Source organism: Paramisgurnus dabryanus, chromosome 13, assembly GCF_030506205.2.
Source record: "Paramisgurnus dabryanus chromosome 13, PD_genome_1.1, whole genome shotgun sequence".
Lineage (NCBI taxonomy): Eukaryota > Metazoa > Chordata > Actinopteri > Cypriniformes > Cobitidae > Paramisgurnus > Paramisgurnus dabryanus.
The window spans coordinates 15,802,319-15,822,659 of NC_133349.1; the positions used below are offsets into that span (position 1 = coordinate 15,802,319).

The 20,341-nt window shown below is 39.9% G+C and overlaps 1 protein-coding gene across 15 annotated transcripts in view; it reads left to right on the forward strand.

Annotated features, from left to right (window-relative positions):
* Nucleotides 1–20,341, forward strand: part of mef2d (myocyte enhancer factor 2d) — a 61,145-nt gene that overhangs the window by 33,495 nt on the left and 7,309 nt on the right. For 3 of the 15 annotated variants that reach the window (XM_065245446.2, XM_065245454.2, XM_065245447.2), the window contains exons 4-12: nt 6,102–6,239; nt 10,117–10,324; nt 11,036–11,092; nt 13,429–13,607; nt 14,326–14,355; nt 14,525–14,551; nt 15,930–16,044; nt 16,146–16,356; nt 18,484–18,552. In XM_065245446.2, the coding sequence (XP_065101518.1) occupies nt 6,102–6,239; nt 10,117–10,324; nt 11,036–11,092; nt 13,429–13,607; nt 14,326–14,355; nt 14,525–14,551; nt 15,930–16,044; nt 16,146–16,356; nt 18,484–18,552 (1,034 nt within the window). Of the gene's footprint in view, nt 1–5,873; nt 6,009–6,101; nt 6,240–10,116; nt 10,325–11,035; nt 11,093–13,428; nt 13,608–14,325; nt 14,356–14,524; nt 14,552–15,929; nt 16,045–16,145; nt 16,357–18,483; nt 18,553–20,341 lie in introns of all 15 variants that reach the window. The other 12 variants (XM_065245457.2, XM_065245458.2, XM_065245448.2 and 9 more) reach the window with 11 other exon arrangements.

The following is a 20,341-nucleotide window of genomic DNA, read 5'->3' on the forward strand; positions in this document are numbered from 1 at the left end:
ACATTACTCCATAGTACTTCTAATTTGACCTAATATCTAAAAAGGAATACCATGGTACCTTCCTGTTATTGACAGCATAAGTCCACTATAGTTCAAATTTGATTAGGAAATGCCAACACTATGCATATAGTTGGAAATAAAGCATATGTGCGAAAAAGTATGTGTCTGTAAAGCCACCTGAAGGGTGGTTCTGAGGCTCAGGGGTCTCTATTGCTACTGGCTGACTGCCTGGACAATGGTGGGATGGGAGAGGTAGGGACAGCTGTACCCTCTACCTCCTCCCGCCTTTGGCCAGAGAGAGAAAGTGGCTTACACACGGTGCTTATCCGGTGTCCGTCCCGTCCAATAAGGCAATACGGTGTGTGTGAATTCTTGTTGTGAGGAACAAAATGTCATTTTTTCCCAGAAGAGGTGCTTGAATTTGTAAGTTATAACTTTTAGTCTTTAATCAGAAGCACGCTTTATGCACCACAGCATAAAATTATCTTTATATACAATATTTTTTCTTATGTCTAGGAAAAAGTACTTTAAAGCATCATTTTAAATCATATTAACACCTGTTTTTAGGAGAATATGTATTGAATTTTGTTGTTTTTTAAGCACATAAAATTCTGTAATTTCTAAGCTTAAAAAAATTAACAATTTGCCACCGGGGTAAAATATATATTTTCCTACACAGTTTTTCTTTTAACATACATTAATCTTGTTTCAGGATACTTGGGTATTTTACTGGAACGGTACTGTTTAAGAAAAATAAAGTATAGTAAGACAAGTATGTTGTAGATTGCAGATAAAGAGCATTTGTTAGGTGAGATGGTAATTTCCACACAGTTTAAAATGTCATCAGAGGGTGAAGGCTTGTGTGGTGTCAGATGAGTGTGTGATAGTAACTAAAGTGTGTATGTGTGTTTGCAGAAGCCCCCAGTGGTATATGCACATGTTTCCTGTTTAGTGCAGCTGCAGAAATCTCTTAAAAAAATGTGTGTGTATATGTGCATGCACTGTGGTGAGGGCGTTGGGCTGCTATGGGCCACATCAGCTCAGGCCTGACTGGGCTAGTGTGTGTGTGTGTGTGTGTGTGTGTGTGTGTGTGTGTGTGTGTGTGTGTGTGTGTGTGAAGGCTCTCTCATGTAATATTGAGAGGCAGCGTGACAGCAGAAGCAGACCTGCTGCTTGGTTCCCAGTGCTTGGCCTGATAAAAAATCAAGTTCTTAGGGGCAGTACCATTCTCAGTTGACTTCCTGTACTTTATACCCAATAAAAAACCCATCCTCTCTCCTCCACCCCTCAATAAAGGTCATGCAGGTCATGAAATACAGGAGTAGGAATTTTTTTATTTGCTGCTTTGACTTTCTGTATCTCCCAAGCAAATAACAGAATGTTAAAAACCCAGTGCGCCCCTTATGAAGGCTACATTTTTCTCATACGCTTTTTCAGACATCAAGTCTATTCCTAAAGGTAGAGAGCTTAATTATGCTGCCTCCTAAATATTATATCCAATGTCTAAAGTAGCATCAAATGCATCCTTTGTAGAAAAAACATCGCATGAGGTTTGTTCAGTATTTTTTTAATGCTAATAAGTATAACGCACTTCTGGTGCATGGTGCCTCTATAATATATAATATGACACAATCATTTATCAGATAATCTTGTGAATGAGAAGCATGATTTATGTTGCTGCCTTTGTGAAATGTATCAAATAAGTCACTTACTGTGGTACCAAGGATGTTAGGATGCTGTCTATAAAGGCAGCTCACTGGGTTTCGGAAGGTTTTGTCTATCAGAAAGAAACAAACAAGAAAAGAAAAAGATAAGTGACAGAGATTCGCTGTGTATAAATTTATTATAAAGTGCCAGCACACACGTTCACCCAGAGAAAAACCCTCATACACCCTACAGATTGCTTTACGCACACGCATATTCAGGCAGGCATGCTTTCACACTGATGCATGACTGAACAGACGCATATGTACGCACACAGCCTCTCTTCCTCTCTCTTGCTGTGTATCTCTCTCTTTCTCATCTCTTAGCTTCCCCCGTGTTGCACGTGCTTTGTGAGTGTGTGTGTTATTGTATGGGGGCTGCCTGCTTCTTCTGCCAGAGCTTGTTAATCTGCTTGACTGCAGATCCCAATCAGGAGAGAGACTCGGAGAAAGAGAGACTTAGAGAGGGAGGGGAGAATGAAAGAGAGATGAAGAGTGGGTGTTAAAGGATGAAGATCCTGTAGATATGAAGGGAGAGAGGCTGGTATTAAGAGGACATGCTTAGAGGAGACAGATGAGGTTTGATGCAAACCTATCAATGGATATGATCGGGTTATTACTACATTATTTCCCGCATGGGTTTCTGTTACAGTAATTGTTTCAAGTAACAGTTCACCTAAAAATGCTACTTTATGTTATCATTTACTAACCCTCATGTTATAAACCGGTTTGCTTACATTTTTTTCTGTGAAATATAAAAAGAGACGCTTCGAAGAACCTTTGCACTTCTCTTTACTATACAACCATGTCTGTTAAAGGTGCAGTGTGTAAATTCTAGTGGCATCTAGTGGTGAGGTTGCAAATTGCAACCAATGGCTCTGTCCACGGCATACCACCCACTTTTGTCAGCATAGAAAAGCTACGGCAGCCGCCACAGGACAAACATTTCATGGTTGGAGACAACTTAGTAAAAAAGTTTGTCCGTTAAGAGCTTCTGTTAGAAGCATGGCGGTACAAAATGGTGACTTCCATGTAAGGGGACCCTCTGTGTATGTAGATAAAAACGACTCATTTTAAGGTAATAAAAACATAAAAGTTAATTATGTAAGGTCTTTATACACCACTGATAATATATTTATGTATATTATATTGCATTTCTGTCAAGAGATCTTTCAAAAAGTTACACACTGTACCTTTAAATTTTAAAATTTACATAATTAAAAAATTTGTTAAATCGTACTTTGTATGCTATATTGCAAGACGTCTGAGATCTTACATTGGCTTTGAGGAGGAATAGATCAAACTTTTGTAAAAAAAAAAAAAAAAAATAGGTACATTGTAAAGACTTGTAAAGGTACACCATGAAGGCATTAGGTTAAGGGTAAGTAAATGCTCCAATTCGTTAGCATAAATTGCCCCTTTTTCTAACTTCGAGTACCAGGCCATGACCCTGCCCACTTCTCTCTGTGTGCTCCCTTCGGCATAGTCCACGTCAGCCAGATTCCACTGATTCCCCATGTGTAATCTAAACTTTGTTGACCTTAAGTAGCCCCTGTACACGCAGACCAGCAGGACGAGCTGTCCCACCATGAGAGCCCAGATTAAAACCTCTGGGAATACTTAGCATTTATAAACCACAGAAGCCTCACTTCTAAAGCCCGATCACACGGACAGCGACTTTACCGCTGGAGGAATGTCAGGTTGCTGTACATGAAGATGTTTGCAGTTCCTGCAATGAATGCAATAATGGGCTGCACAACTGCTTATACGCTAGCTTTTGAAAATCTGATCACGAGTTATATGTATTGGTGGTAAAAGTAAGATGTTATTCTGTTTTGACAAGGTATCCATTTCCTCTGCAGGCAAAAGCGTCTATGTGTAAATTGTAGCAGTGCATAGTACATCTTATCACAAGCAAGATGGATGTTCATTCGCGCAGAACGCTGACAATTTCTGACACCGTTTTTTTATGGATTTTTATTATATTCTAGCACGCAGGTAGAGAGAAATCATACTGAAGAGAAATCATTCACAGTAACATTAAACTTCTGCCTACACTTGATTTCAGGATCTCACAGTAGACGACTCACATCTTTACTTATAACATCACTCCTCATTTGCATAAAGTTAAACTTTACTCGACTTTGACCCGTAGCTGTCATTAATGCAGGTTATTATCAATTGGCTTAAAAAGCACTACTTTCAAATGGATATTGAGCTGGAAAATCGAACTAAAGTACTTATAGTATCAGCAGTTTATTTCAAGTGGGACCGGTGCTGTTAGATTTGCACGATCGAATAAGTGTGATCTCTCCACCTTTCTCTCTATAAGAGATGAGAAAGCTGTGTGCTGGACTCCAGCTAAAACCTTCTCCTCAATATTGTGTTGATGTACTCCTGCTTATTCTCTCAGAACCGCCTCCACTGTGGGCTGAGCCGTGGGCTATCAGCCCAGATCAACTGCTAAAATGACTCCATTAGCCTCATGTATGAGTTATAGTCAGGCTGGCTTGATAATGGCAGACATGCAGCCTTTAAAGGAGGAATTGGGACATAGGGAGGGTTCAAAGGGGCCACTAATCTGTCACATGAGCGTATCTAGACGCTAGCGTGTGTATCAGGCAAAGCGGAAGCTATAAGCGTGTTCTCGAGGGATGGCTGGGGGGGTTGCAGCCATCTACGCTTTGCAGCCATCTATGCTTTGCAGCCATCTACGCTTTGCAGCCATCTATGCTTTGCGCGCTACAAATGGGAGGTGGGATGTTCAGCCTATGTGGACATCAGCACACGCTTGAGCATCCTTCTACAGTCTCAAAAGAGAATGAGAGGAAGATTATTTGCATATTACCGATATTTTAATTAGCATTGATCAATATTGGCAGATTCTTTAAGTTTTACTTAAGCCCCTCCCTGAACACTTGGTCTATTGGAGGTGGGAGTTTTAAGGAGGATTTGAGAAGGTGAAATCAAGGACAGAAAGGTGGAGAACGAAGGAAAGAAATACAAGATGTGAGAATTTGTGATAAGCAACCAATAAGCATTACGAAACAACAAGAAATGAGATAAAACACATATGAAAGTTGAAGGTCGAGGGGTGAAACCGGTGACATAATGTGAAGGCAGGAAAGGGAAGCTAAAGAGGAGGATTGTGCAGGAAGAGGGAAGGCGGTAGAAGGGGGTGGGGCCGCACAGAAGGAGGTTAGCCAATCAGATGCAACAGAGCTCTGCAGGGGAATCTTCCCTTGGCAACACAAACAAGCACCCACCCCATAACGGAGAGACAGCAGGCAGAGAAATACAGGGACAGGTGAACAGATGGAGCAGACAAGCCGATCAGCTGACCCTGTCCTTACTGTGTGCATGTGTTTAAAAGGGAGAGTGTCTAGGGAGCTCGTTCAAATGCTTAGATGTCATTTCTTTTTTTTTGTTATTTCATCACATTGTTATAATAATCTGTACTGGTGTTCGCTGATACAGAAATCTCTGTTTCTGTTGCTCCAAGATAGGGTTTATTGAAATTTTAAGCCCAAATGTCACATTTTGGCTTGTATTGCGAGGCTGTCAGCAACAGATTTTTAGTTTTTGCCTTGGATGATAAAAAAATCATGTAAACTTGAATGAAATGAGGAACTGAAAGCAGACCCTGGGATAGGGCGGAAAGTTTTGCAAACCCAAGCAGCATTTTATTCCAAGAAAAGCAAAACATTTTCTTAAATCAGATGAACCAATCAAACAGTGTTAGTTGCAGATCAGTTTGCTTCGTGCTGTGTTTCATTTGCAGATCTTTAATGTCACTGTGACCTCTTTGAGAAGGGCGAGAGCAGTGTGAAAAACAGTTTTCTGTTCAGCTTTGAGACTCCCAACAAAGCTACTTAGAGAAAAGCTTGTTTAGAAAATCTTTTCCAAAGCTGTTTTCAAGCTGAAACAGACTCCCTTCAACTTATTTCCAACCCACGGTTGTTTGTAGGCTGTGCATTCATTGTATTCCTATTCGCTGTATAAAATGAATGTAGCCTTTTCACCCCCATATGAAACATTTTGCTGAAACGTATCTGTGTATACTGCACGTCGCACATGACAGTGTAGGTTTATTAATCAGTGTTGCATTGACATTTGTGTTACCAAGTGTGAAAAGTGCTTCTTTCCTTTTCTTCTCCTGAACGCTTTAAGACATTGAGAAAGAAAGGCTTTAACGGTTGCAACAGTCCGGAGCCGGACGGGGACGATTCGATCGACCAGAGTCCGTTGCAAGAGGACAAGTACCGCAAGAGCGACGAGCTGGATATCCTCTTCAAACGCTACGGAGTGAGTATTCACCTTTACGTTGTCATTCTAACCTCCTTCCTTCTTTCTTTCCCCTCTGTTTTCTCTCCCGTCCTGTGTTGGAAATAAACGAAGGCTCTGAACAAGAAAGAGCACCGGGATTCAGAGAGTCCGGACCCCGAGGAGCCGTTCTCCCTCACGCCTCGCACAGAGGAGAAGTACAAAAAGATAGACGAAGAGTTTGATAAAATGATGCAGAGCTATAGACTTTCAGTGAGTACCCGTGTGAAGGGGCCTGCTGTCGGCCCGGCAACCAACTCACACAGCCTGCTATCGGCCCGGCAACCAACTCACAGAGCACCCAGCAACCATCTCTCACCCCCTTCCTGTCCCCACCACCCCAAAATCCCCTCTGAATGTGTGTGATTGGGCAAGGCGAGGGCAGTTAGAGGTGGTGACGTGTGGGCAGTTGATCCTCAGAAACCAGTTTTCGAAACGCTATGGCCGATTTCGTTCTGCGTGCCGTTGCTTTGTGTTTTCCATGACGACTGATCGCATTTGCCAGGAATAGACTTCTGACTCATCTGGGTCTCGTTTCAGGCGTCGGTGAAGATGATTTTCATTAAGGCGCTGTCAGAAATGCTTTATGCATGAGCCCTGCATGAGGAATCACTTCTCAGGAGGTAGAGAAACAGGAACATGTAGCTCACTATCTCTGCGTATCGTGGGCCAAAGTTTGATATAGCGTTAACATCATTTCACTTCTGTTGTAAACACGAGTTAACATGATGTGGGAAGCAGAGATTGGTCACAATTATGCATTTGGCAGATGCTTTAATCCAAAATGACTTGAAGTGCATTCATACTATTAGATATGAGTTCTCTGGGAATCAAACCTGTGACCTCGATGTCGCAAGCTTTTTGCTTTATCATTTTATTAGTACAGTAGTTAGCATTTAATTTTTTTGAAATAGAAATTGGTCGTTTCATCTTGTTGCTCTTTAAGGATTAGTCTAAAAAAATCTAGATAATTTACTCACCACCATGTCATCAAAAATGTTGATGTCTTCATTTGTTCAGTCAAGAAGAAATTATGTTTCTGAGGAAAACATTCCAGGATTTAAATGGACTTAACAGTTTTAATGCAGTTTAAAATATTTTTTGGCAAGAAAAGATAAAAATATGCACTTTTAAACCACAACTTCTCATCTTCCTCCGGTCCTGTGACGCGCCAGCGCAAACCTCACGTAATTGCGTAATGACGTCGAAAGGTCACGTGTTACTTATATCAAACATTTGGGGAGCATTTTAAATAATAAACTGACACAAAGACATTAATTAGTATCATTCCACATACAACAACGTCGGAACGGTCCTCTTTCTCCCCACTTGTAAACACTGGGGCGTAGTTTCGCCTAAGTCATCCGTGACCTCTTGACGTGATGACGTATTACGTGAGGTCGCACTGGCGTGTTGGGGTCCATTAAAGTCCATTAAAATGAGAAAAATCCTGGAATGTTTTCCTTAAAAACATAATTTCTTTTCGACTAAACAAAGAAAGACATCAACATTTTGGATTACATGGTGGTGAGTGAATTATCTGGATTTTTTTTAAGAAAATGGACTAATCCTTTAACATATTCTCAATTATTTACTGTTGAGTTCTTAAAATATCAAAGATTGCATGCCAGTTTTTAATTTAGTTTGATTATATTTATAGTATTATAAAACTGTGTTACAATTAATATTAAACTATAAATAATGGCGTGTGCATTATAACATATTACGTTTTGCTGTGGGAGCAAGGTCGGTCATACTGTAGGATTGTAAAGTGAATAGTTTCTTTGAAAATTGTATTGGTTTTTGCTGATGTCTGCTATTTTATATCAACCCAAAAGCTTTTTCTTAAATATACAAAAAAAAGTTTTGTGGTTTGATAAAGGGCCTGTTTTCCTCTCACACCTTTCCTACACTTAACCTGACTGTCTGATCACGGGCCATAGCACCGAGGCATATCCCATCTCTTTCTTTTTCTGCCCCATAATCCCAGCATAAGTGCCTGGGGAAGCAAAGCTAAAGCCTAATCTTTCTCACTGGGGACAACCAGCACCATGTGCACTACAGTGTCCACTTAACAGACCAGAAAATGATTAGTTTTAATGAGTTTGAAGATATTTCACTGTCTTCACTGCAAAAACATTACTTTCTTACTTAGTATTTTTGTCTTGCTTTTAGTAAAAATATCTTTAAATTCTTAAATTAAGATGTATTTTCTTGATGAGCCAATGACCTAGGAATATTAGTCTGGTTTTTAGACAAAAAATATAAACTTTAAGTAAATTAGTGCTTTAAAAAAATCTGCCAATGGAATAAGTAAAATTTCTTGAAATTGAAAAAGTTTACTTTTTTCTTAAACACTTAATTCAAGAAATTGTTTCTTATTCCATTAGCAGATTTGTTTTGCTTGTTTTAAGCACTAATTAACTTAAAGTTTATATTTTTTGTCTAAAAACTAGATAAATTTTCCTAGATCATTTTGCTCATCAAGAAAATACATCTTAATTTAAGAATTGGTTGATATTTTTACTGAAAATAAGACATAAATACTATGTAAGAAAGTCATTTTTTGCTGTGTTATTTGGCTGTGCTTACAAGCTAAATTGTTTAGGAACATTTTCCTGAAAGATGAAAACCTACTGAATTAAATATATAAATAATGTTTTTTGCATCAACTTGGATCAAAATACCAAACAATTATATTTCCATCTTTTGTAAAAAAAAGTAATAAAATTTTAGCTTAATCTAGTCAACGTTGACCTTGATAGATCATTCCGTGTGTACAGTACGTTTCAATCAGGACCATCTCACGCATTCGCGAAATAATTTAGCTTCAGTTAATAATGCACATTAACCAAGAACATGAGCTATCAATACAGACAATAATTGTCCCTAACTAGCCTTTCATACAAGCTTTTCAGAATAACACATCAGATTTCTTTTAATCGTTTATATGTTGTAAGAGGTGCCGTGTAAATGCAGATTCACATTGCTGTGCCCCATTTTTAAAACCAGCAGCCCACCAATCACTAATATCCATCCCATATCCCCTTAACCCCCACTGTTTACCCTGCCTGGCCTGAGTGCAGTGCTGTTACCTACTGTAGTTGCTGGCTCAGCCAATAGTATGCTGTGCTACATGGATTACTAATGAATATTAGCTCAAGTTTAAAATCAAATTGGTTTTCCCAGTCAGAAACCTACTGTGTATTGAATGAAACACCTTATAATGCATCAGTACAGAGCGTAATTTGTATTTATACCTGATTGTAGCTTTAAAAAGCTTTTCGTAGTAGCTCTAGTAAAGTATTACCTTTGGGGTTCTCAAGTTTTACCAGTGCGTTGAGCTTCTCTTTCGAAATGACAATTAACCTCACGTTGTGCTGGTATAACAACACTGTGTGAGGCCAAACCCCCACAGAGTTTAGGGACTATAATCTGTGCACTTGAAATGAAATTTTTCTGCTAAAAAATAGAGAGAGATGAGTAGAGAAGGACAGAAGAACAGCCCGATTCTATCAAACTGGGTCTCACTCAGAACACAGGAGGCCTAGTATGGCCCACATTCTAATTTTAGAGGCCCTGGTTTTGCTGAGGATCATGGGAAATTGGGTCTCCGTCAGAGCATCTGGACAGTTTGAGTCCACAGACTGCAGAAACTGGCTAATTGCGCAGAAGAATAAAGATGGGCTGACTCAGGAGTTGTCACGGCCACATGCTCCTTGTTTAAAACACCCAAGCCTTTCCCTACATTGCGGGTTATTCCCTAGGGTGACAATTTCCTAATTGCAGTTATGACTAAAGGCAACTATACTAAAGGTATTATTTTGACCCAGATTGTTCCTTTATTTCCAGCCTGGATTATTCACACTTCTAAAATCATCTGTATTCATTTTATAATAGTGTCACATTTAACTCTGCACCTTGACGTGCTTCACGTGCTATGCTTTGGATATGTTTGCACAAGTCACTGCATGCTATTAAAACAGTGTGTTTCGTATTGCACCGGGCATTTGTGTATGAGCGGATGTTGTCTTAATGCACACGTGCCGTGACATCACTAACTGGTTCTTTTCTATCTGTGCTTTCTCAGTCCACAGTGCCGCCGCCCACTTTTTCCATGCCAGTCACAGTTCCGGTTTCCAATCAGAGCCCTCTGCCATTCAGCAATCCCAGCAGTCTCGTCACCACTTCCTTCGTCACCTCCACTCTCACAGACCCGCGACTGCTGTCGCCACAGCAACCGCAGCACCAGAGGAACACGGTGTCTCCAGGTCTGCCACAGAGACCTGCAAGTGCAGGTGAGAGAGAAAATTCCTGAGCAAGTCATTGGGAACCGGGTACCAGTTAGCACAACAGGAAAGAGGAGGAGGTAGTAACTCGTAATGCGAATTTGCCGTTATAATGTCACCCTGCGGGTGTTGGATTACCCAGAGCAGCTGTCTCTGAGACACGCCACTGAAATATGCATCGCTCTGAATCAGTGTGGTTGTCCAACCTTTATGCTTTGAAGTGGTTGCATAGTGTACTGATCATTTTATTACTGCATGTCTACTGAAAAATGGCTACAAACTTTACACAGGGGCAGAATTTAAGTCTAAACAGGTTCTGATGTAAACCACTTTCAGAGATTAACAGTAATGCTGTGTAACGCATCAGCACTTCTTTAAATCAACTTAACACTAACAAATCTCACTCAAATTTAAGCATATCACTGACATAGAGTGAATCATGTAGACATCTGAAACCCTCCCCAGTAAAATTTCAACACAAGTGGTAACTGGAGCTGGGTTCAAGGCACATGTTCACAGCAGTTGTCAACGACAATCTGTTTTGACTGACTTCTTAAAATACCAGATCTTAATATGGCGCATATAATTATATTTGGACCAGAATATAACTATTTTTTGCTCAGTTCAAGATTAGCATTCGACTTGTGCACTGAATTTAGCTTCTGTAATCCACACTTGAAGATTTCAGCCTCGCTTTAAGCTATTCTGTCCTTTATCCAGGTGCTCTGCTGGGAGGTGACCTCAACAATTCAAACGGAGCGTGCCCGAGCCCTGTGGGTAAGTCTTTTTTCACAAGCTAGTAACACACCTTGATTTTCACCAAACATTCTGAATAATGCATTAGCCCGAGTCAAACTGGCTAAAATCGAAGCGCTCACAAAAGACCTGCCGAGTGCTGCAAGGTTATGTCAGTCTCGTCTGATAAGATCTGATCTGATTTTGTATGATTCTCAGAATGGCAATAGCATCACGAAGGGTTTACAGACCCAAGAATCTGAAAGAGAGTGATCAGAGAGGCTCGGTCTTACTTGCTTACAGAGCTGTCGGACATCCACTGTAAATGTACACACCTGTTAGCTTGTGACAGCTGAGGTTCACACTGTCCTCTCCAAACATGCTTATAAACAATCTCATGGGACCATCGGGCATGAGCGACATAAATGTTATGGGTCAACAGCATCCATGTCAGTTTTCCTACTCTGCCCTTTCATTTCTTCTTCTTTGCCTTTTATCTTTCCTATTCCACAAGCCTTACATATTTAAGTTCCTTATATTTCACTCACTCATGGATACTTGGCATAAACTACAACGGACTGCTCGCCATCTCTCCCTTTCTGTCACACAACCATGTGTCCTCCCAGCCAATCTCTGACAGTCCCTGACAGCTGAAGGTTCAGCCTGTGATCTTCAGGGTGCCCATGGGTATCATGGATAGTTTAAAAAGGAATAGTTAACCTCGAAATGAACATTCTTGCTCTCTGTGTCACAGCCCTTTTTTATGGTATATTCATACCAAGGTATGGTTTTAATAGAAAATGAGAAAATAATACAGATTTGAAATGATAGCCCCTGTCCAGTGAATCCATATGTGTATATTTGAATGAATAGAGTAAATAAATTTTTTCCCAGGAAACTTGGGAAAAGCTTTTACGAAACTCCTTGTGGCTGCCCGTAACACCCCTTACTTCTCGTTCTCTCTCTCATCGTCCATTGCACCTCCCTTCCCTCCATTCTCAGCTGTTGCTCAGGGAATGTCAGCATTGACGTCACATAGCATTCCTACCATTCCCATGAGAGAGCGAGAGAGAGAGAGAGAGAGAGAGAGAGCAATGGAAAGAGATGGAAAGAAAAAAGCAGTCAGGCTTTTGAAGTGAGGATTTATAGAGACCAGAGTCATCCTACCTAGACTCACACACACATATGTACTATCGCAACATAAACAAAACTCAGTCGCATATACATATCAGCTATATTTACCAGCATGTCCTCAGACACAAGCATGTATAACATAAACAGACATGTTTATACACATGTTTCCTTCCAACACGCCCTCCAGTAATCAGACTGAACTTAAAGCTACATTTCCCGGGGCAGAGAACAGCTGAGCATGTGTCTTCTGTCCTGCCAAAGAATCACACTCCCTTTGCCATCTCTTTCCATTCAGTGCTGCTTACGCGGCCGTTGCTCGCACATACCCGGCCCTTGGCTTTGTACGCAGTTGTTGTTGCCTTGTAACAGGAGCTCGGATGGGGTAAAATATCAAAAAGCAAGGCTCTTTTTTTTTTTCGAAAATGATGTTTTATAGTCCCATTAATTTTTTTATTTTAGTATATCAATTCAGATTTTGAAATGTGGACGTACATCACGTTCTAGCAGAATAAAAGTAAAAATAGCATTTCTAAAAATATTTGTTCTATAAATATCCAGGATATTTTTGTTTGCCTGAGACATCAGCACGTTGCCATAGCGGTGGCGAGTGACGTCTGTGTTGTGCTGAGAGAACAGTGTTATTGAATTCCAGAATGTGGGAAAACATTGGGAAAGTCCCTTCTCTCTCGCTCTCTTTATTTTGGCCATTCTCTAAAACATAGATCACACACATAAACAAGTTGTCTTCCTTTCAAAACAGTGCTTTTTACTTTCACTCAAGCAAGCATTGTGAGCACTGCAACGTTATACGCAAAACGGAGCAAAAATATTTCAATAACAAAGCTTGGGAAACATTCGAGGAACAGGATGAACTTGTGTTTGTGCGTCTGCTTGCGTGCATGCGTGCGCACGAATCACGTTTCCTCTAAAACAGGAATGCTGTTCTCCAAGCTTCAAAACCAGTCACAGTCACTATAATCCTCCAATTACAACATAATAGAGTTGTAATCCCACAAAACACAGGATTTGATTAGCAAGTGTTAGAAAACACATCTGCCAGTGTGAGGGAGACGTTAATAGGATTATTTTCCCTGGTGGGCAATTATTGGGCAAAAATATAATTGCGGTTATGTGTCTGAATTTGTGATGGTGTTTATACTGTTTGTGTGTTTACCTGGTCTCTGATGAAGTAGGCAACTCTCTGTTGATATCTTTCTCTTTGACATTTCTCCCTCTTTCTTTAGCCAATGGTTACGTCAGTGCCAGGGCCTCCCCAGGACTCCTTTCCGTCTCCAACGGCAACAGCGTGGGGAAAGGGGTTCCGGCCAAGTCTGCCTCTCCGCCTAGCACTCAGATGGTGAATAGCCGTAGGCCGGACCTTCGGGTCATCACCTCCCAGAGCAGCAAGGGCCTCATGCAGCTGGTGAGGACTTCCACATTACACTACAGTAGCCTGACTAGGCCAAAACACCATTTCGGTGTCAATATCAATGTTTGGCTGAGGTTTGTAAGGTTGCTTTTTTTAAAACTCTGCATCTGTTCATACGTGGACATTCGCAAAGCACCTCAGGGGAGGATGAGTTTTTGGCTGCATTCAGAATGAGTCCTATGAGTCCTGTCAGCGTGATTTTACACAGGAGCTTCTCACATGGGATGCTTACGAGAGGAAGGCAAATAAAGCTGTCAGATAATCTGATTCATGCATGTCGTTTCTTCTCTCTCTGTGTGTGTGCGTGCGTGCGTGTGTGACCTCATTTACACCTTGCATTCAGATCCATCTCTGGAGTCTGTGAACGCTGCTAAATAAAGGTGTAAATGACGTGTGAGGTGTTTTTTGACCGCATCCCATTTGTAGTGGAAATGCTAATCCGTCCTAACAGATGTTAGTACAAACTCAACCTCCTGGTCAATATATACATTAGAAATAGTTTTAAACTAGTCAGAAGTAAAATAACATGCAAAAGCACACTGAAGCAGTATGCAATGTATGTAGTCATGAAATCAGATACTTTCTTTTCGGCATCTGATCACAAGTTATAGGAGACACATGTCGCTGACCAGGCTTCAATGGTGTACCGTAAGTGTCGGCTGAGGGGTCTGGGTGAGTTGTAATGTCTGTTTTCTTGTTTTTGGCCTCACAGACAGATGAAGAACTGGAGTTGGTGAGTGAGGTGAATACAGCTCAGTTCTATTGAGTGTTGTGCTGTGAACAATTTGACAAAGTTTAGCGAATGTTTGTTATACATTTAACGGATGCTGTGCCGTGAATGTCGCATTCTTTTGTAGTGAAGGTAATTTTTTTTTTTGCTTGATTTCTCATTAAACACGTTGCATTTACAGTGTGTGCCACAATTACAACTCATTCTGGTAACACCATTCGCCTATATTACAGATCCTTTTTCATGCATGCTATTATTCAGCCGATCAAACTCTTCATTGTGGTTTATATGTGTTATTCATTATTGGATGAAGTGCAAAATTGCACAGTGTTTTTGATACGTGAAATAATTGGTAGTCAGTGAATTGGAGTTAAAAGCGTGCTTTTATTTCCAGTGTCTGCTTGATTATTGTGTGCAGTATTAAATTAATGCGCACACAGCCGCTCACAAGGCAGAACAAACACTCACACTCTCAAGGCGAAATGCATATATGCATGGCTTGATCTCATGAGTCAGACACACTGGATCAAACAGAGCACTGTAGCAGAAGATCTCACTCCACAGATCAATGTGTCTGTCTCTCTCATTCGTCTTGCTAGATGTTTCACATCTTTGTATTTTCTCGAAGGATTGTTGTCGAATGATACATAATGTATAGTGCATGTACATTTTTGGGGATTTCAGGGTGGGGATGCATCTTCGGATTCGAATTTGTGTGTGCATGCCAACGCATTGCAAACCAATGTCTAATAACTGCTGAATCATAGGGGTCAGTTGCCTGAAGTAGTGACTTTTAAAACGTTTCTTTACATGCATTAGGAGGTTTGAACTACAGAAGAGTCAAGTTTTAAATAGGAAAAATATTGAAACTCTTTGGTTATTTTGTCACGTGATGCTAATGGTCTAATCAGATTCAATGAATTTTGCTAAGCTATGCTAAAGGTTCTAGCGCCAGACCCGGAGATCAGCTGAATGGATTCCAAAACAGTAAAAATCAAATGTTTAACTCTAGGGGAGCTGGAAAATTAGCATGTTTTCAAAAAAAGTGGAATGTCCCTTTAAAACTAGATTCATTGACTTGAGAAGATAATACTTGTTTTTCAGATAATACATCTTTTACTCTGAAGTAGTATCAAAATGTTTTCAAGGCAAGATATAAGAGTAAACAATAACAGATTTTTCATAACTATCCCATTACTTTTTCATTTCCCATTGGCATTCTTTTGTGTTTAAGCATAAAACTAATAAAATTTAGTTTAGGCTTGGAAAATATGTTTTATTCCATGGAATAAGAAAAAGAATAATTCAAGATATAATATAGTCTCTAAAAACTTAAAATTCAGCTTTTTGGGGTTAAATGTTTTTGTTTTAAATCTTTACATATTTCCGTGAAAAATACTTCAAGATTTGTTTGTGTTGTTTATATAGACTTTGAGATGCTTTTGTTCAGCTTTTATTTGGCTCTAAAAGGTCCCATCTAAGTCTTATTATAAACAAGAATTCAGGGATGTTAATCTGGGCTTGGTGTCCATTGTTTCCTTTTAAGGACAGTTAACTAATGTCTCTCTCTCTTTATAATTTTCCAGAATGCTCAGCGGTTATGCACTTCTCAAGTGACCCAGCCTCTTACCACACCGGTGGTTTCCGTGGCAACACCGAGCCTCCTGACTCCATTCTCCATGCCAACCGCCTACAACACAGGTGAAAGTGACGTCATAAGTCAGAAGCCGAAACACAGATGATTAAGAAATTTATAAAATTCACGAAGCGTGCATTAAATGTTCTGCTTGTTTTTTATGCAGACTACCAGCTAACAAGTGCAGATCTCACAGCCCTCCAGGCCTTTACGCCGTCGGGTGCACTGTTGCCAGGCAACATGACCACTTGGCAACAGCAGCAGCCATCAGTATCCCAGCAACAACAGCAGCAGCCATCCGTATCCCAGCAACAGCCTCAGCAGCAGCAGCAACAACAACAACAGCAGATAACTCTGGCCTCCCTCAGTAACCTTGTGTACGTATTGCCTATTTTACAAAGTCCCCCTCTCTCCTTCTCACACATACTCATACCTGCACATGATTCTTCACTAACCACATGTCCATGGTGTGAGCCCACATGCACCACATCTACTTCCTTTTTCTGTCTGCAGTCTAGAGATATCTTTCAGTTTAATAAGCTCTATTTTTTCAGATGAAACCGATATATTAAATCTTTGTCTATATTGAAGGTTGTCATTTTGTTTCAGTATTAAAATCTCCTCTCATAGCTTGATTTGAATCTTAAAGGAGTAGTCCACTTTATAGATGGGGCCCATTGACTTACCATAGTATTTTTTTTCCTACTATAAAAAGTCAATGGACCCCATCTTTAAAGTGGACTACTCCTTTAAAAAGTAATTTATAGTTCGATTGTCCTGAAAAATTAGCAATACTAATATTAGTGATTCATTTAAGAGTACCAACCGGGTGTGCAGGTTGTTTGATGACGGTAGTTACTTTTATAGGAAAACAACACAGTTTTTCAATATTTTACTATGTTCTTTCCTCAACTTAGACAAATTAATACACGCCTATCTTTTTTAATTGCGAGCACTTAATCTTTGTACAGCGGGTTGTGAATGTGTTAGCATTTAGCCTAGCCCCATTCATTCCTTAGGATCCAAATTTAGAATTTAAAAGCCACCAAAAACTTCCATGTTTTCCCTATTTAAAGACTGTTACACGAGTAGTTACAAGAGTAAGTATGGTGGCACCAAATTAAATGTGGCAATTTTTAAAGCAGAAAAAAAGAGAACTATATTGAATGGCGGGAGAGCACTTAGTTTGCAACTTGCACTTGCAGACCTCGGCACACAGTAACATCATCACCCCTGACTACTCCCCCTCTCGTCAGACTTTCGTCAATATTACTGCGCCCAAGGATTGCTGCAAAGTAAGTGCTCTTCCGCCTTACGATATAGTTCTCATTTTTATCCGCTTAAAAAATCGTCACTTTTTATTTTGTGCCACCATACTTACTTGTGTATCTACTCATAACAGTCTTTAAATAGGGGAAATATGGAAGTGTTTGGTGGTTTTTAAATTCATCCCTGTTTGGATCCTAAGGAATGAATGGGGCTAGGCTAAATGCTAACGCCTTCACAACGTGCTGTACAAAGACTAAGTGCACGCATTGAAAAAAATATAGGTATGTATATTTGTCTAAGTTGAGGAAAGAACATAGTAAAATATTGAAAAACTATGGTGTTTTACTTTAACTTAATATCTGACTGGATAAAATTCACCATTAGGCTGACGTGAAGTTCACAATCAGCAATATCCCAAACTTTCAGCTGAAGTTGTAGTATCAGATGCAGGACAGTCATTGGCAGCTGCCTACTTAGTCGCCTTCCTAGACAGCATTTTTGAGCATTGTAAGCATATTTGTGTCTGTGATGGTGGGCAAAAATATTGTCTAGGCTGGAAACTCACTAGGTAGGAATTTTACAGTAACAAGTGTCGAACCTTAATAAGACCTTAATCTTGTTGCTCTTTATGTCTCGCTATAGTGTTTTATCAGCTTCGTGATTCAGTCTAGTCCTCCCGGTTGTAGTTTTTCCTTTTTTTTTAGGTTTTAAATTTAGTACACGACTAAACATCTGAGTGTCTGCCCTGCCCCTTTCTTTTTTTACACTGGCGTTCATTATTAGTGTAAACTAAACCCATACTACTATGCAAATTTTGTGTTACTTTTTCATTGTCTTCAGTGGACAGCGATAAACCAGGTGTCTTTTATAAACAGTCACACACATTATTAAACAAAAGTAATGACCGCAGCACGCAACCTCCCTCAGAGATTGACCTAAATAACTCTCTCTCGTGTCTCACACACAGGCGTTTTCTTCTCTATCTCTCCCATTCTCTTTTCCCCTCCCATTTGCTCCCGATGGGGTACGAATATTGAGCTATACTAGTCTGGCTTTAATGCCTGCTAACAGCAGGGTTAGCACTGTGCTACGCCCTCATTAGCGTGACTGTTTGATGGGGTTTTAGGTTGAGGGGGGATCTCATGTTAATGCTATGTAAGGATTTGCTGATGTCTGGAGCAGGTCTAACCTGCCATGTGTGTTGTGTATTTGTGCTTTTTCTCATTTGTTTACAGCATGTGGGGCTCAGACAAACAGAACGGAGAGATGGCTCACTGCATCTCTGGTCTGGCCGCTAATCTCAGGTGAATAGAGCCCTGTGGGCGCTCCTTGTCAGCCTATCAAACTGTAGACTCTCTGTGTTAGCCAGTCATATTCTGTGGGTGCTCTGTGTCATCCTATTATGCACTGGTGTCCCGTCTATCACCTGCCACGGCCTAGTTGTCATGGTTACCGCCTCGGACCGGGCACGAAAGTCAGTGCATTCGTCGCCTCACAGTTGACCATCTCATTAGTAGAGTGTCTATTCGTTCATTCCAAATTTAGCATCAGTTCGTGGGTTTTTTGTCTCTATATATAGTCCGTGTTTTTTGTCCAGTGTCCTGTGGTTGACGTAAACCGATTTAAAAGAGCTTTTATTGTTTTCTAATAAATGTGGAACATTAGCACCGCAGAAACTAAGCTAACGTAGAAATCAGAATTGGGAAAGTAGGACAGACATCACAGTCACGTCCTCCCAAGTGGGTCAGGACTCTCCGGGTTTCATCCGTCCATGTGTAACCTTTTACCTGGCCACACGTTTATCACACCAGCCCGTCCTGCTATGAATCACCTCTACCATCACATATTATATAATTCAGGCTGTTTTTCACAGCAGAAGGTCACAATGCTGTTTTTACTGAGATATTTCTTTGCACACTTAAAGGAATAGTCTACCCTTTTGCCATATTAAACTATGTCATTACCTCAACCTAGACAAATTAATACATACCTATCTTTTTTCAATGCGTGCACTGTACAGCACGTTGTGAATGTGTTAGCATTTAGCCTAGCCCCATTCATTCCTATGGTTCCAAAAAAAGTTTTATTTTGTGGCACCATACTTACTGGTATAACTTCTCATGTAACAGTCTTTAAATAGGGAAAACACGGAAGTGTTTGGTGGCTCCCTGTTTGGTACCATAGGAATGAATGGGTCTAGGCTAAATGCTAACACATTCACGATGCGCTGTACAGTGCATGCATTGAAAAAAGATAGATATGTATTAATTCGTCTAAGTTGAGGTAATAACATAGTTTAATATGGCAAAAGGGTAGACTATTCCTTTAAATGTTGCTTATCCATTACACAGTTACTCTGCTATAGTTATTTATTATATTTACAGATATGATTTCATGACGTTTTATGTATTGCCCATTGCTATCTATGGCAATTGAGCTGGCCTGTATTGGTGCCATTAATATGTGCACAAAAATATAAATGTGTTGATATAATTAACATAAATGTAATTATACAAATATATATTTTTTTATTTTACTAAGCCTTTGCTAAGCACTGCCCTAAAATAAGCAATCATACCTTAGTAGCTTTTATCATCCATTTTTTTCAGATTTGTCTATGGATAGGTCTATGGAAGCCATGTGTCCTCAGATATTTTAATCATTTCTGTGAAACTGTGGTCAAAACTATAGTAAAATGTTGTTGCTGTGGCATTATAGAAATGAAAGAATGTGCAACAATTTTAATAATTATTTACATATTGATTTAGGCCAGAATACAGATGATAATAACTAAAGAGTTCATACTGTATGTTGTACAAAGTATTTCTTTTCCTTCTGAGTACATATAACAATCATGCTATCATTAATCACTATTACGTGAGACTTTTTATATACTCATGTAAAAACTTATATCATTATATACATGCATAATTGAAAACACTGGATGTTCTGTAGGCCTTATTCTTGTTAAAGTGAGCAATAGAGGTGCAGAGTTTAGCAAAGACTGGTTATAAGCTTTTCTTTTCATAGCTTATCCCCAATAATATACTATGGGGTGGTTTCCCGGAGAGGGATTAGACTAGTCCTAGACTA